Source organism: Dicentrarchus labrax, unplaced genomic scaffold, assembly GCF_905237075.1.
Source record: "Dicentrarchus labrax unplaced genomic scaffold, dlabrax2021, whole genome shotgun sequence".
Taxonomy (NCBI): domain Eukaryota; kingdom Metazoa; phylum Chordata; class Actinopteri; family Moronidae; genus Dicentrarchus; species Dicentrarchus labrax.
This window is the reverse complement of record NW_026136710.1, coordinates 12,585,407-12,603,187: the sequence shown is the minus strand read 5'-3', so window position 1 is coordinate 12,603,187 and position 17,781 is coordinate 12,585,407. Positions and strand designations below refer to the sequence as shown.

The window sequence follows — 17,781 nt, the reverse complement described above, 5'->3', positions numbered from 1 at the left end:
GGTTTATAGTGGTGGGGAGTAACTAATTATTCTCAAGTTCTTTACTTACTTTACTTGAGTATTTCTACTTTATCAGAATCAGAAATACTTTATTGATCACTGGGGGGAAATGCGTTTGTTACACACATAAATACACAATAATATAATATCTAACACAATATACAGAACAGAAATGTATGTATAGGTATATACATAAGTTAAAGTAAATAATACATAAAAATAAAAACACAATAAGAGACTAAGAGATATAATATGATAATAAGTAAATGTAAACATATTCCACAGTGACAGAAATTGAATAGCAATGAGTTTATGATGCTTAAACTTACTGGTTACTTTTCAGATTCATATTATTTACACAAAACACAAAATATAATCAACAAATACATCCTAAAATAAAATACAAAAATAATTGCAAAAACATATGGACATATTGAATACTTACAACTATTTCTGCTATAAAAGTAGACAATAAATAAAACAAAAACATTATCACTGATTAAACTACCCATGTGTCACTCTGGGCCTCAAGTAATTGTGAGGACATTTCTAATTATTTTCTGAATTTTTACAAACCAAACAATCAATCAATTAATGATTAAAATAATCAGCAGATTAATTCATAAAAAAAAAATTATCAGTTGCAGTCCTATACAGAATAGTTCAGAAATAGTACAAAACTACAACAGTAAAGTCCCAATTTTACAGAAATGCATGACTAATAATGATCTAATACTCTATAGAGTAATATAACAGTTACAGGGGACATTTTCCTGCACTTTTTAGTACCTTTAAGTACAATTTTCAATGCAGGCCTTTTACTAAGTAGCCTTATAAGTAGCCTACTTCTACTTAAGTAAACACTCTGTATATTTCCCTCCACCACTGCTTGTAACTAAAGCTGTCAGATAATTGTAGTTAAGTAAAAACAAAAAGTGCAACATCTGTCTCTGAAATGTGGTCGTTTTCCCCGTTGACCGACAGTCAGCGAACGCAGCAGAAGTTCGCAGGGAGGACCCTGTTTAAAAAAAAAAAAAAAATTGCATCCTGGTGGGTGGGACGTGAGAGCAGCTGGTAGTTATAAGCTTTGAGTTTCCTGGTACGGTGACGCTTGACCCTCTCGCCGGGCTCCGCACTGAATAAACCCTCTTCAGGTACAGGTGAGCTGGAGGTCACAGTTCGCTTTGTTCTGGTTCTTTGTGGTGGTTTTTGTTGTTGTTGTGGTGTTTGATTTGATACAGCGGAGCTCAGACTGAGGCGGTCGGTCCTTCTGTCTGCAGGGTGTGCCCAGTAACTCCATGCCAAGATACTTTAACTTACCCAGCTCTGCTTCCTGAATAACTTTTCATACGACATTTTCTTTGCATTGTAATAACTCAACTACAATCTCAGTTTTAGACTTAAGGGGACACATTTCAGTTGTAATAACTACTTTGGAAACGAATCTCCTGCTGTTATAACCTTTCCTACTATTGCTCAATTTCCAGTGAACTTGCTGTCGTTGTAGGTATGTGATCCAACCACTTGCTCTCGAAGAAAATAATCTGAATAATAAACTGCTGACCTGCTACATAGTGCATGTGAAAATGAAAGTAACAGGAAAATCAATTGCATCCGGCATACTAGATATAAGTTTGACAGCTTCATGTGAATGACCTTCAATGCCTCAAATATACTTATTTATATATAAATTATATATCATATATGCATTGTGTCTGTACTGCTTCATGGAGCTGTTTGCACTTGCGCTCTAGCAACATGAGCCACTTTGTCTTTATTTACAGTACGTGTGTGTGTGTGTGTGTGTGTGTGTGTGTGTGTGTAAGAGCCACCTGCCCAGTATTTACATCATAAACCACTCAGGTGTGGCTGTTGACCTACGGGGTCGACTGAGACCACTTCGCCCTATCTCACCATTTCTTTTCTTTCTTTTGTGGTCTTCCAGCCTGGACAGCGCTGTCCAACAGCTGGATGCAGCTATTAATAAGCCTGACCCACAGCTTTAATTAAAAAATATAAAATATGACAGTTAATTCTTTCATTTGGTGCCATTAAAGGGAACCTGTTGCACCCTCCACACCCCGACTTCCAACGTCTCTGAGGACAGTGGGTCCTGTTTTAGTCTGATTAGGAACATAAGCTTGTCACTTAACAAACATCTGGGCTGTGGTCACAGTCTCTGCAGCACTATAGCCTGTAAACTAAATCCTCTTGATAAGTCTTTAATGAAATGGGTTTTGACAGATATATATATTACGGCTACGTCAGTGGGTAAGTTGATCCTGACTGGTAGGAAAACCCTGCTGCTTTTGCTCTCAGTGGAGTAATTACAGGTGTGTCCAAACAAACACTGGCTTAATGAGATTAGCTCCTGGGACGCCAGCACAGACGTGGGACACAAGAGAGCCCATGACCAAATGTGTGTGACGGGAACCCTCTCCGAGATGATGAGCCGCATACAATATTGATTAGAGGTTAATGAGGGTCGCACTCAAAACCCGAGACAGTTTACTTCCTCTAAACGTGATGCTACAATTAATTTCTTGTATGACTAACAAATTGGTGTTGTTTATTTGTTCTTTTGTAGCTCTCTGCACCTCCAGTTTGGAAATCTTCCTACAATGGCAGCGGTGAGTCCATACCATAGCTGCTGTTCCACCTGTGCACCGTGAAAAGAGTCAGTAATGTCAACGACACATTTATTTGCATCAACAGTGAAGACTATGCTGATTTGTATCTCTTGGTTTTGCATAGGGATGGGCAATTAAATATCAGTGTGATGTTATGGTACAGTTGTAATTCACAATGCCAGTGATACAAGTAAAGTCTTGTTAAGTTACAATCTTGTTATGTAGGTCTGTGACATACAGCCATGCAGCATAGGGGAATGTAGTGCAAAAAGTACAATAAAGAATCACAAAATAAGAGTATTATAAGATATAATAGAAAAAGACTATAATGAAAAATATATACACTATATGCAATATGTAGTAAAGTTGATGTGCAAAATATGTTGAGCAGTGTACATTTAAAGATATAGTTTGTACAAAAAATTATTTAAGTAAAACTTGTTATGTTGTGTGTAATGTTATGTTACTCATGATTCTACCTTGCAGTTCAATGCAATTTGTCAGCAGTCTACTGACTGACTGAAGTGATGCAATATATTAGTGTAAAAAATCCTTTTGGTTATTGTGATTCTAATTTCAACTAAAACCTAAAAAATATTCTCCTAATGGATGTAAAAGGTTTGCAGTGACTTAAAGTTTATCCTGCATTTTGAAATGATAAAACACATCTCTCTCTGACATTTTAATAGAGGAATAACTGCGCTGTGTAGCGTTACTTACCTTGTAGATGTCTTTAAAGCTCCCATCCATGTGTGTTTTAAGACATATAAAATACTCTTTGGATAATAATTAGACAGATTTTGGTTTGAAAAGCACATCTTCTCTTCAGAATCTATGGAAATGCAAATATTCTTCATCTCAAAAGTTTAACAGCTGGACGGGAAATGTCTCATATACTTCATTGAGATGTGTATGCTGGATGATTCGAATTTCAACATCAAGTTTTTGATGCTCGATTGGATCCAAACTAATTGTGACACCAGAAACTTCCTGCTCATATAGCTTGAACTTGGAGAAACTTTCCCTCTCCAGCAGATCAATGTGAAAACTTAGTGTCCTGAAGGTCCAACTTAAGTAACAATAATCAAAACGCACCTTTTGAGGGGACTTTAAGCTTTGTGTCTGTCTGCATATTAATAATAAATAAATGGTTGTAATTTGTTTGATTTATGACCAGATTGGAAACCGTGGAACCGTGACCGAGGCGGCTGGATTTGACCCAGAGGCAGATGTCCAGAGGCTTAGAGGAGCCATGAAGGGAGCTGGTGAGTGATTCAGCCACTTTCATCCATAAAACCGTCATTAGCCAAAGATCTGTTGAATATGTACAGACCAGGCCTCCATGGGGGGAAAAATGTAATTATTAGTTTCCTCTGCCTCTCTCCTCTTCTCCAGGAAGGTTTGGAAACTAAATTCAGTGTTGCTTAGTGCTTGTGTTGTCATGGCAACTTTCTATTTCCATTGTCACTTAATTCTGCTGAGTGCGTCCTTGTACTTTGCCTCACCTCTACCCGTTGTGTTGTAAAGCTTCCTCTCCACTCCTGATATGGAGGGAAAATTAATCTAGACTTTGCTGATCGTGCAGGAAGTAGTAGTGAACTAATATCATTATGGGTTGCACTGTTCTGAAACCATGTTGGCAGGTATGTAACGTTTAAAGAGTTACACCCTAACACACATTCAGGAGTATGTAATGGTCACATTTTTTCTCCCACTATCAGCACATTCATGTAGTGGAATGCTGATGTTGTTAAGGTTTCCTAGAGTAATCATCTTCCCATGACTCTAGTTTGAGCGCTATTGCAAACAGATGGTTTCTATGCCGATGCCAAAAAAACAACTGTGTGTTAGGATCATCTCCAGGGCTGCAGTGCTAGTGCCTGAGTCTCTGTCCTACATATTTGGGGCTGAATCCTCGCCTTAAATTGAGCTCCAAGAATAGGAATGTCAAATCTAGATATTTTGCATTAATATTGGTTAAGGTTAAAAGATTCTATTTTGTATTATTTCTTGCAGGCACTGATGAGGCAGCTGTCATCGAGGTCCTAGCCCATCGTACTATTGCCCAGAGGCAGCGCGTCAAAGAGGCCTACAAACAAGCCGTGGGGAAGGTGAGAGTTTTGACTGAGCTGTACTCAAAGGCAGCAAAATGTTTTTCATCATCATCGTGCATTGAAGCAGAGAAAGCACAGAGATGAGTACTAAAAGAATTTGAGCAGTGGATGTGTCATCTCTTCTTATTCCTTTGTGTACTCTCTCATCCTTTTCACTTTAGGTGGGGTTTTGCTGCGCTAACATCGTGCTGGTAGCGTGCAAGTTAACCATTAACCGTAAATCAGAAATGAATACCACCTGTAAACAAACAACAGAGACAGAGAGGGCCTTGTAATGTGTAGGAAAGAGGAATGTGCCCCTCTATAAAATAACATACAGCGCACCCACAGAGATACGCTTCACACTGACCGTTTCTTTGTTTCACAGTTATATGGATCAATATATTAACTAAAAGGGAAGATGGGATGTTAACTGTATTGACATAATGAGATGATAATCAGTAAGATGTCGGTAAATATATCTGAAAGTTCCTGTGAGGGAGCTGCAGAAGAAGCTAAGCTTGTGAGTGGAAATCCTCGCAGGCAGAAAGAGTGAGTCATGTTGCATATTGCGCCGCCCACATGTGGTCACACAGACGAGCGGTGTGGAACAGCTCCTCTGTGTCCATAAACCACACCCTCTAGTGGGGACACAAGTGTGGAATGTGTGAAGTCATGACCCACGTCCACGCTGGCAGCACAAAAACCCCCGAGCACAAAACCGGTGTTTACTTATTTCAACATCAACGATAGTCAGCTTTCGTTACAGATCTCGAAAGCATTGAAGTACGGGGAAAAGACTTGTTGGCCGTTCTTCCTGTTAATCCATCTGTTCCCTTTCTCCTGCAGGACCTGGCTGAAGATCTGTCCTCAGAGCTGAGTGGGAACTTCAGGAGTGTCGTTCTAGGTCTGCTGATGCTGGCCCCTGTGTACGATGCCTATGAGCTGAGAAATGCAATAAAGGTCAGAGTTTCTCATTAACACAGGATAAGTCTGGGGATTGTCAAAAATTTAAAGGCCAAAACCAACAATGAATTCACCCTCTAACAAGTATTGTCCAAAGCTTGGTTTATCTCATTCTTCTGTACCACTGTTGTCCAAAAACACACCATTCATACACATCATTGCACTGTGTGACATGTTCCTTCATTACAATGAACCTGGCCACTGTAGTTTAGTTTGACTCAATCCCACATACACTTTTTTGCTGCTGTAAATTCTCGTTAGTGAATCAGATGTGTATTCATCCGTGGCTAAAAATAGTCCCCAACAATTACACAATGTACTCCTGTGTGAGTTCTAGGACATTATTGTAGTGAAAGTATTGTAATGTATTTGTGACATGTCTTCAGTAGATGGGTGGGAAAGTATTGAGACAGACAAACGCATTGTTGATTTTGGTCTTTTTATTGGATTTGTTGAGAGTAACAAAAACATAGAACATACTGTTAAACCTAGGTTTCCTGTAGTTCTTGAGTTCGTCTCACGTATTCAGTGTCTTTATATCTTGTTTTTAACGCATCCATTCACCACAGGGGGCTGGAACAGAGGAGGCTTGTCTCATCGATGTTCTCGCATCAAGGTCAAATGCTGAAATACAAACCATCAATGCTTTCTACAAGAAAGGTAAGCGTGTCCCTTCTAGGAATAGAGTTTCTGACGTCAGGACATGGTTTGTCTCCGTGTCTTCTAGCGCCTATAGGTTGTGTATGATATCTGATATTGTGGATCAGTGACTAAGCTTCTGTTCTGTGTTTGGAGATGCAATGACCTCCATTATTAGAAAACAATGGATGGCATAAATTATTCATAAAAGCCATTGCTGCTTTCTATGTGGCAGTTTATTGTTTGCTCATTTGTTCGTCTGTGGCTGCAATGACAGTAGTCAGCAAGTTTTTTCCAAGCGTGAAAATAAATGGCTTTGTCTATATTGTTGTTGTTAAGATGCATTGCTGTATCACTTACATGTATATGTTTTGTACTAATTACACTGGTGCAGTTGGTGAATTTGGATCATAATACAATGAATATTAATGAAACTGGATTCAATTGTAAATATTTCAGTTCCAAACCTTATTATTTTTTACTAACCTCATAGTATGGCTTATAACTCCTTAAACGTGCAATAATCAGTACTTTTACTTTTAGTGATTTTAGGTTAAAGTCACTCATAGTGCAGAAATCACAAAGAATGAACATATCTGCTTTTCTGTTCTGCCAATCTACTTTTGGCTTTGCTTGTTTGATTTCCTACGTCACTCGCATCAGTAGCTGTATCAAGGTGCATAAGACACCGGGATCAATTTACAAAGAAAAGGAATAATGCTTTGTTTTGCACAGTTTATATAAAAATGGATTCTATAGTTTGATAAAGAAATATAAGAGAAAATATATCTTGTAGATTTTTGTCTGAGAAAGAAAATCAGTCGCAATTAGTCTTTAATCTTTTTTTTGTTTAAAAAAAAAGAGAAAATCATATTGTGAACCCAGTATTTTGAATTATCAAATCGAACATAGTTTAACATGTAGGAAGCCACAGATATCTTTCTCAGGAGTTTGTGAGAACTAAAACAAGTAAAAGGGAAGTGAATATTGGGTTTTACAGTATATTAGTCAGGTTGATACATGAGAAGTGGGTAACTGTTTGCCAACAGCTCTAGCCATTAAAACCTAATGTATTGTTTGTACTATGTGTTTGTTTGGATTGATTTTCTGCCCTATTGTGGCCAAAATTCAGATTACATAACTATATTTTAATTTCTGTATTATGTTTTTCATGGCAGAATATGAAAAATCCTTGGAAGATGATGTGTGTGGGGACACATCTGGAATGTTTCAGAGGGTTTTGGTGTCTTTACTCACGGTGAGCAAACATTAGCCCATAACCTCTCTTACCTTGGACCAATGTGAATGTTTTAATGCCATGCTAGTTATTATAGATTATATCAAAATTTAATTCAAATTCAATTCAAAGTGATATTCAAGTGAAAAGTTTTCATTTACTTGTATTTTGCTGGGAAAAACAGCATTTCATGAGATCAGTTTTCCTTTTACTAGGAGCTTATTTGTCAGAATTAAAGTATTTTGACACACAAGATGACTCAGTATGAACTTTTAAACCACTGAAAGGGTCTGTTTAGGGAAGAGGAAGCAATAGTTTCTTCTACATCATACATTTTTTTGTAATCGTACACCCATTTTCTCTTAAGCTGCTGTGTCTTCTGCATTGCAGGCTGGACGAGATGAAAGCGACAAAGTGGACGAGGCCCAGGCTGTTCTAGATGCCAAGGCAAGAGTTCAGGTTTTTTTTTTTCTTAGATGAAAGTATGTGTGTCAGTTAGGACCCTCCAGTTTTTTAATGTTTCTGATTATAGGAAATCTATGAGGCTGGTGAGGCTCGATGGGGCACGGACGAGGTTAAATTCCTCACTGTGCTTTGTGTGAGGAACCGAAACCATCTGCTGCGAGGTATTCTTACTGCACACACACATCATGCTAACATCTGCAGACTTAATACCCTTGTGATTATTAGTGTTTTGTGTCACATGAATATACTTCCTTTTACTTAAAGGTCCAGTGTGTAAAATTTAGGAGGATCTATTGGCATTCAAATGGTTGCAATCTGCAACTTAACCACTAGATGTCACTGAATCCTGCACACTGGTCCTTTAACTTGGCTACAGGAATTATATAATAGAATTTACTCACTTTAATCTTCATTCATGTGTCATGAGTTTGATAATGAAAAATCAGTGTGTGACACTGGTGGATTTGTTCTTTAATTGGTGCCATTAATCTTATTGTTTCTCAGTGTTCGAGGAGTATCAGAAGATTTCTGGAAGAGACATCGAGGAAAGCATTAAGAGGGAGATGTCTGGCTCTCTGGAGGACGTCTTTTTGGCCATAGGTCTGTCTCTTCCTTCCAATGCACATTGGCTGCTAATTTATAAAGATTCATAAAAATAAAAGGACACACGGCAGTATAGTATGTGCTGCTGGTTTACCAAGTGGTCTGTGGAAAGTTTAGTGGAGAACCACACTGCAGTGACTGCCTGGCACCAAAGATGTCACCAAAATCTAAAAAATGAATAACTTTGGCTGTTGAAGCTCAAAAATCATAGACATTATAATCAATGTAATCAAATACAATAACTGCTAATGTTGTGAAGAATCAGAGAAATGCAGTTGTTGGTGGTGTATGCCTTTATTGTAAAGCATCTCTTTTATTTAGTCCACCCTCTGTGTGTCAAATTTGAGCTTGTAGCAGTGAATTTATTATCTTCATGTTGTGAAAGTGTTGGGATTTGTTTTTGTTTTACAGTGAAATGCATTAGGAACAAGCAAGCGTTCTTTGCAGAGCGACTATACAAATCAATGAAGGTAAATATTTTATGCTTGTGATGCAATCGGACTGATGCTATCATACTGTATTTGGTAAAAACAAGCAGGGTGCGAAGTCTGGCACAGTATAAACACATTTTCCCTCTCTTTTGTCAGGGGCTGGGCACTACGGATAGTGTCCTCATCAGAATAATGGTAGCCAGGGCTGAGATTGACATGTTGGACATTAAGGCGCAGTTCCTGAAGATGTATGGCAAGACTCTCTACTCCTTCATCAAGGTGAAGCACTAAAAACTTGGGGCGGGAAATGCTGTAGTCAGCAAAAGCTTTGCAATACATCAGCTGTGAAATAATAATAATAATAATAATAATGATTCTAACTTAATGAAATGTAGCTTTGAGCTGTTAATTTCATTATCTAAAGTCATATCATGAGTAATATTGTCTGGCTTTTTCAAAGCTAAGATTATTCCCTCCACTGATCCTTTGAAATCTCACTGATTCTCTTACTGTGCAGGGAGACACGTCCGGCGACTACCGCAAAATCCTGCTGGAGCTGTGTGGAGGCGAGTAGAAGACTCATCAGGACAACATCTAGCTCTGTCTTTATTTTGCAGACCACATTATGAGCTTTTTTCCCGTTTATGAATCACTGCATCTTATCTTTTTCTTCTTCCATGGCCTTCACATTTCACTGATTGACCACAGTGCCTTGTTTCACTGTTTGTACTGTAATACCAATTAAACCAAAGACCAGTGACCTTTTACACATGTCTGTGTTTTTGTTATTGATCCTGCGTTAAGGATTCATTTAGGGCATTAGTTAGAGAGATATATATGCTTCTCACATCTTTAAGGACATAAAAGATTAATGTTATTGACCTTCAGCTCCCGGTCTTGTTACAGCACAACATTTTCATCATTGTCCAGTCAGTGAAGTCCATTTGTTTAATTAGTAGCAATTCCTCAATGTTGAGTCAGCCCTTGACTCAATTACATTAACGGGCTGCTAGCTTGATTTGGGAGGCAGTAAAGTGTGCTCTAATCAAGTTAAGGAGGATGTCCCATAGCTCACACAACTTACAGCACCATCTCAGGGCAATAAGCCTGGAGATAATGTGCAGTGGTTGTACTCAAGGCGACCACCAGGTGGAACCAAAAACTCTCCATACGATTTGTGTTGAAGCAGCACAGGAGGATCTATCAGCGTCCTCTTTGTGAATAGTACAGCCCTCAGTGTCATGTTTTTCATTAAGCTGCAAAATATGACTCATCTGCAATATGTTTTCCCAGTAAAAACTATAACTGTAGAATATATAGCATATGTTCTTGCACTGTCAGGACAACATAAGCCACCTGGCATTGTGCTGTATACAGACTTTAACATAGGAGCACTCACCCCTGCAGGCTCTCCACAATAAGAAACTGAATAACTAAACCCTCATCAGACTGATTGTTCTCCAAGACAACCGAACAACTCCTTCCATTTATATCTTTTTTGTGAGTGGCAGCCACCCTCTGTGACCATCTGGTGAAAGCCTCATTTACTAATTTCAGACTGTTCAGAGTTTTTCATGGCATCTCTGTAGAGTCGATCCAGGCCACAGAGACGCTTTGAAACATTGTCTCAGTGGTACATTTGTTTTGTGTGAGGTTTTTTTCTTACAGCTCTTGTGCAATTGCTTATATATTTGACATTATTATAGTATCATTCCAATGAAATGTTTTAAAACTTTTTAAAGAAATGCCTCTGCTTTATTGTCTTCTATATAAATCCTTTTTACAAGCACCTTCATGTATTTGAATTTATGTCACGAAGTCTATTCATTAGACACAAAGAGGATTTGTTTTTTCATTGTGTACAATAAAACATGACTCAATGAAAGTAAACACTTTAAAAAAGAACAGGAACCACCAGATAAACCACTGTTCTTGATGATAATTTGAAGAAAGGGTCACAGCCAAGATTATGAGTGTTTTATTTTATACGTCTGTGCGCTCACTTTTGATTCAAAGTAACAAGTTGTTCTCTGAGGTTTGATATGTGCAGGAAATCCTTGATAAATGCAGGCAAACCCTAACAGATAAGGTTGTACAGCCAAAAGAACCACAACATAAGGTCACACGTGGAAATGGTTTGTTCATATGCACTTTAAAAGCTTTATGAATATCCCTTTATGGCCCTGAATAGCTGAAAGAACACAATATTGCAAATATTACCACGGCAACAGTAATTACACACACAACAAAGAGCAGACAAACATGTCCTAATGCTTACGGTACGCTCATCCCTCTGCCTGATGGCACGTGTACTGTAGGTGGAAAGCTGAGGTATAATGGATCATTAACGTCATAAAAACAAAGAGACTGCAGCTATTATTCAATGTCAAGTCAAAGGAATGCAACTGTCGCTTCAACCCTGGTGTAGCGCCATTGTTACTTTGAGGTGGAAATATGGAAATGTAAAGCAGACTCAAGAAAGTAGCTGTTTGAAACTGTAATGCTGAAACTGTAAACTAAAATGCCCACAGCCTGTACAACGAGGTGGTGGCAACTTCAATTAAATTGATGAACTGAAAATGAAATGAGATCTCCTCCTTAAAAAGATGAAATGGTACCAAACTAGCATTTCATTTTCCAAACTTTATCCCATTATCACATTTGAAATTAATCAATTAAAATGTCCCATCTATTTTGTTATGGTTTATGTAGTCTATCTAGGAGGACATTAACAGAAAAGTTAATATGCAACAATAAAAAAGTCTAATAGATTGTGTGTGTGTGTGTGTGTGTGTGTGTGTGTGTGTGTGTGTGTGTGTGTGTGTGTGTGTGTGTGTGTGTTTGTTTTGTGTGTGTGTGTGTGTGTGTGTGTGTGTGTGTGTGTGTGTGTGTGTGTGTTTGTGTTTGTTTGTGTGTGTGTGTGTGTGTGTCTGTGGGTTTATCCTACTGGCAGCTCTATGGATAATAATAATGGACAGTTCTGGTCTGTCAGTCTGTTGGTTCTCCACTTTGGTCCAGACAGAAATATCACAACACATATTGTATGCATTAACATTTGATTTCAAATCAAATGTTTGTGTTTATGGTGCACATGCTAAACTAAAACGTGTTAGCATTTAGCACCATTGTTCTGCCAAAACAGCCTCACAGAACTGTTAGCACTGCAGCAGACTAGTCTGGTTATTTTTAAAAGTAAAAAAAAGAAATCCTATTATTTTCAAGAAATATGAAGATACTCTCAAGGAGAGAGAATTTATTGAATGAGTCAAACATAATAAAGTCAAATGAAATGTCTTTTTCAAAGCAGCAGAGCATTCCTTCAGCAGTCTGATAAAGAAAACCCCAAAGATTGAAATGCCAATATGACTGTTTTTTTCTTATTAATCATACACTCTGCCCAGTTTTTACATCCGTACAATATCATTTAATCTCGTAATGCAGCTCTGCCACATATTTTTCTTTTGCAAAGGTTATAATGCTTTTGATAAAAAACCTTCTGAGAGGTTAATTCATCTGTATGTTGTGAGGTCGTAGTTAGTGGTGATGTTGGCGAGTGGACTTTCTTTTCTATATTCTTCCCCTCTCCTGTTTTCAAATGTGTTAGGCAACATGTTGTTAAATGATATTTTAATAGAAGAACTTTAACATGGAAACAATAGTACTGAATTATTACACAGTTTCATTTTTATATATATTTGATATTTATATAAACTTCATATCTCATTTATTTAATCCATACAAAACCTGAAATGTAAAAACTTAAATTTTCATGTTTACAAGGACTATTTCATGGACAGGAACAGTTTTGCTGCTTTTTATTGCCTTTAATGGACAGTGACCACTGAAGGTTGACAGGAAAGGGGTGAGAGAGAGTGGATGACACGCAGCAGAGGGCCACAGGTTGGATTCAAACCTTTGGCCACAGTATCCTGGGGCTCATCCTTGGTACATGGGGCGCCAGCTCTACCAGGTGAGCTATCCAGGCACCCCTATTATTGAAACATTATAACTGCCATGTTATTTTCTTAAAGTAAAATCATACCAGTTTCTCTTTGCTGCTTGAAAAATGTAAACATTTTATCACCAAGTCAAGAAGAAGAGAATAAAATGGTCTGCGTCTTGTTTTAATTGCAACACAACAACACAAACTGCAATTCTCTCTTCCACATTTGAAGAAACGTGATCACAAAGAAAAGACTCAGGTGGTAAAATATGTAACAAGGTCTGCAGGATGAAAAAAATACCCACCAAGGCATTGTGCGAGGGGGCAGAGCACATGGGAGAACGAACCTGGAAGATAAGATCAGAGTACAGGCCTTTGTTCTAATCACAGGGGACAGCTGAGAGCAAGGTGAGGTGGTGCGAGTCAGTTGAAGCGTTGTGTTGGTGCCCCCGCTTTTCACAAGATGATGGGATAGAAGAAGAAGGTGGTGAGACGGAGGTGACTGTTAGGGCTTCAGTCAAGGCTTCAACAAGACTGTGTGAAAGTCATGAATAGAATTTATATTAAGTTAAAGAAACTAACATAGAAAAATAATCTGTTTTCTCTCATCTCGTTAAAATGACTCCGTCATGAATCAAGGCCAAAAATTGGACTCAGGTTTTTGCAATAAATCACAGGCTGCTGCTGGATGCAGGGGAAGCAACACAGACAGCGGCAGCAATGGTAAAGGTGAATGTGAAAATGGATGAGCCAAGGGCAGAGGAGAATAAGCAGCATGAGCACGTGTAGTGCCAAGTTAATATGCTTCTTTTTCTTTGTAAGAGGTCAGCCCAGGTTTTCTTGTGTTATGTTCAAGGTGCATATCTGCGGCAAGTAAATGAGGTCAGATGTGTGTAAACAAATACAAGTTCTGACTTGACATTAAAGAGCAACATGACAAAGACATTTTGCATTTTGGGATGCAAACAGAAGTTTTTTATAAAGAAACTCCTAAAGACCTTCCCGTAGTGTCCATCATAACACCGAGATAAATCTCTATGGACTGAAATGAAATGGCATGAAATCAGCAGAGGGGCTCAGGTGAATAGTGAAAGAATGAAGAGAGCCTGGAGCAATAAAGAGCTGCTACTTACCTGAGAGGTTTACTGAACAGACTGATTCTGATTGAAATTTTGACTGTAGTAGGAAAGCACATATGTTACTAGTAACATTAACAATGATCAGATCAGCGTCATAGCATGAAGGCGGGAATTAAATTATATTCAACTTGGTCAGAGTGCACTTGCACCGCTGAATTTACTAATTAAACACGAGGGAGGACAGAAGTGTTTTCTGCATATTAACTAGATCTAAACAATGTGAGAATTTATGGCTCTCCTTGGTTCAGCATGCTTGGTGCTTGCCAACAAGGATTTCCTGCATTTGAATGATTCTACACTCACCCTGTGAAATAAGCCTATTTTATTACAATACTCATTCTGTTCATCACATTTGAATTTCTGATCAAAAAGTCTGAAAAACCTTGAACGTGTCTTAGTATTTTGCTTTGGGCCTGATTGCTGGGATTGTTGCAGATATTATCTTCTACGTTCTACATATACAGAAGCTGTTTTTGTACCACACTGGGTAACATTAAATCATGAAATAGTATCCTGTTCTCAGAAACAAAATAAAATATTAAACCACATAAATCCCAGGGCTGGCTGAATCTAGCATTGCATAGCTGCTCTTTTCTTTGAAGAATTTTACAATTATATCATGTAACGTGGCAATGAAAGGAGGCTTTTACTCTGAAAGGTTGTAATACTGTAATCAGTCACATATAATATTCAAACAGTCACACAGTCAGTGAATTTATGATAGAGAAGTAACAGCCTATAAAGTTTTGACTTTGTCATAGCAGAAGAAGCACAGGTGTTATAATAACATAAATAATGGCTTTGTTCTATCCAGTAAACTATGACAGTGTGTAAGCATGGGACCCTGAAACTGAAACAGCTAAATGGAATCTAGCCTTAGTTTACATGAAGATCACAATTGAGTAGAGGGTTTATTTTAATTAGAGTTTTGGCCACCTGCCTGGTGAATATAAGTCCAGTATTCACTTTCCTTTTATCTCTGTTTAAGGTTTCCAAGGTAAACTGAAACTAAACTATTGATCTTCTGTATACCACGTTTCTTTGAGAGCATACCAAAAAAACCTTTTTTAAGGGGTATGAGTATAATACATTATTTACACTGTAAGTGTAGTATAAAAATTAATGACCTTTGTCTAAAGCATTTGTTTTATTGATCTAGTACTTTGATCTGATCATGTGTCCTCGAGTGGGCTTTAAAAAACAAAAACATGAATTATTATAACTCAGCTAATCAGAATCTCCAGAGAGAAGAAAACATTCAATGTGTTTGGATACAAAAACATCTGTTCTATAAATACAGAAAAAATATGTCTGAAGCAACATTTGAGGTGCATATGCTTGTAGCAGCTACAATTTAGCTCATGATTTACACAAACAAACAAAATACTTATCATGTTAGACTTCTGAGAGATTATACATTCATTTGCATAATGCAGTAACGGATCAGTGACACAGGCAGGTGGAGGGGAGTTCCCTGGGCAAAGAAAATTGAGATGACAGATGGGGATTTAAAAGGCATGGTGATTGGAGATACAAAATCGTTTGACAGCCATTACTGTTGAAACTGCCTTTTCTTTTAAATTGTTGCTTTCTATGTAAATGAGCTCCTCTCAGTGACTCAGATCCTGTCCTTGTTTGTAGAATAATAATCATTTTCCATCATCTTTTCGGCTTTTCTACAGATACCGATTGCAATCTATAAACTTTGTTTCAATATTCTCATATTTTCATATTCAGTTCTCATAACTTGAGTGGCAATGTATTCAATATTTAGTGCACTTTTGATCATTCATTCAAGCTGTCAATCATTTTCCCGTCCAGATTGGAGGCTATGGGCACAGCCAACAGGCAACGTAGAAAATAACAAAAGAAAAATCCCACTTCCACAGGCGAATAATAAGTTGAAAGGATGAACTGGTCATTTAGAGGAAGAGAAAGAGATTGTGAGAGTTGTTCCATGGTTAGAGGAGAGGTCAGCCCCCGGAGGGTCGTTCAGTTCTTGACTGAATGACTGACAGGCACAGAACTACTGATAACGTACCCATTAATATGGAATAGGCTTTAGGGAAAAAAAGTCACATGGAAAGGCCAAAGCTGTTTTTCTCTTAAGTTGAATACAGTACAATCCAAAGCTCAACTATTGTTGCTGCATTTGCAGTGTAATGAACTAGAATACAAATATTGTATTGCTATTTTCAGACAGCAAGAGTAGAGAAAGATATGATCACAGTCCCATGGCAGCAGCTGGGACACAATGATATTCAAAGACAAAGCCTGACAGACATGTGAAATCCATCAGTGTGAAGGTGTGCACACACCTACATACATACTGATCTGAAGTCTGTACGTGTCTTTATCTTTATTCAAAATGCATGTGAAAGAATGGGGCATGACTCACAGTGGACAACGTTGCGTCAATGCAGAACACATTCCCTCTCTTACCTTTACTGCTGTCTGGCCATGCAGATAGTTTAGTCAAATTAGAAAACAGTTTTTTTTCTTTTGAGATTTGGTGAAGCAGACCCTTTAAAAAAGGAATGTATCCTCTCCCCTGTGATGGTTTCTGCCTTCCCTACATCGGTGTTCTTCAGTCCAGCTCTTCCACAAGTCAGCAGCCACACTGTGCTTGTTTACACTAGTATCTCCAAAGACTGGACATCATAAAGACTCTAGGGGACAGAATGAGTTTCACCTACAGGTAGCAAGTTTGTGAGTTCTGTGAGTCATACACCTCACGGGATAAGGAGGCGAAAATAATTCTTTCTCCTGGAAGGGATTTGCTCGAACAGAGCATCACTCTGATCATCAAGACTGCACCTTGATGAGATGTTCCTGAGGGATCAAAGCCTCCCTAGTGGAGCACTATTAAAAAAAGCAGCCTTGGTGTAAAGTTCAAACAGCCTCCTGCCGTGCTCAAATTTGTGTTCATTAGCACCGTATACAGTGAGCTATCAGGCTGTAGAAGAATGGCAGTGATTGCCTCAAAGTACAGGGAAATACACACTCACACACACACACACACACACACACACACACACACACACACACACACACACACACACACACACACACATTATCAATGAGCTTTTAAAGACATCTTGCAAAAGGGGGCCCCAGCCATAAGCTAATGCTATTTGGGGGGCCTTGGTATGGATAACTTTGGAAACCCCTGCTGTTGTCCGTCTGTCCTCAGAATCAGCATCTGTCAGTACTTTCTTTGTACAAAGAAAACTGCACACACATTTTATTTTCATCACCATACCTCCACAAGCCGATAGCACTGCTCTGTTTGGACAGCAGGATTTTTCGAGATTCTACTACAGCCACCAGCCAGCATGAAACCCAGTGTAAGTCCTGCATAAATGCAACAGGGGATGTACAAATAAGATGCTGTGTTGCTTTTCTCATAGCTATTGTCAGTTCAGTTGGTTTTGGACTATTGAAAGTAAAGAAATATCTAATTTTATGTCTTTTCTCTGCCATTCATTTGTTATAGCCAGTTGTGCTTAGCAACTCATCTAAAGGTTTAGCTGAGGGGAAGGCACAACCATACATATATCTAGCATTCAAATTGATATTCTATATTCATAGATGTCTTCCTCTGTAGATAAAAGCAGCTCATTCTAAGGTAATGA

General features: G+C 38.3%; 1 protein-coding gene across 2 annotated transcripts; it reads left to right on the top strand.

The window, feature by feature from the left end:
• Positions 1–388: 388 nt before the first annotated feature.
• Positions 389–9,831, top strand: anxa4 (annexin A4). Of its 2 annotated transcripts, none has more exons than XM_051411919.1 (13): positions 389–1,160; positions 2,588–2,630; positions 3,808–3,895; positions 4,647–4,741; positions 5,573–5,686; positions 6,259–6,349; positions 7,507–7,586; positions 7,956–8,012; positions 8,098–8,191; positions 8,535–8,630; positions 9,045–9,103; positions 9,221–9,343; positions 9,582–9,831. In XM_051411919.1, exons 2-13 carry the CDS (start codon positions 2,622–2,624, stop codon positions 9,636–9,638), a joined length of 963 nt encoding a protein of 320 aa, XP_051267879.1. In that variant the 5' UTR covers positions 389–1,160; positions 2,588–2,621; the 3' UTR covers positions 9,639–9,831. The 2 variants fall into 2 exon arrangements, with proteins under 2 accessions (XP_051267879.1, XP_051267880.1); XM_051411920.1 differs by having other exon boundaries at positions 1,042–1,154.
• The last annotated feature ends 7,950 nt before the right edge of the window (positions 9,832–17,781 follow it).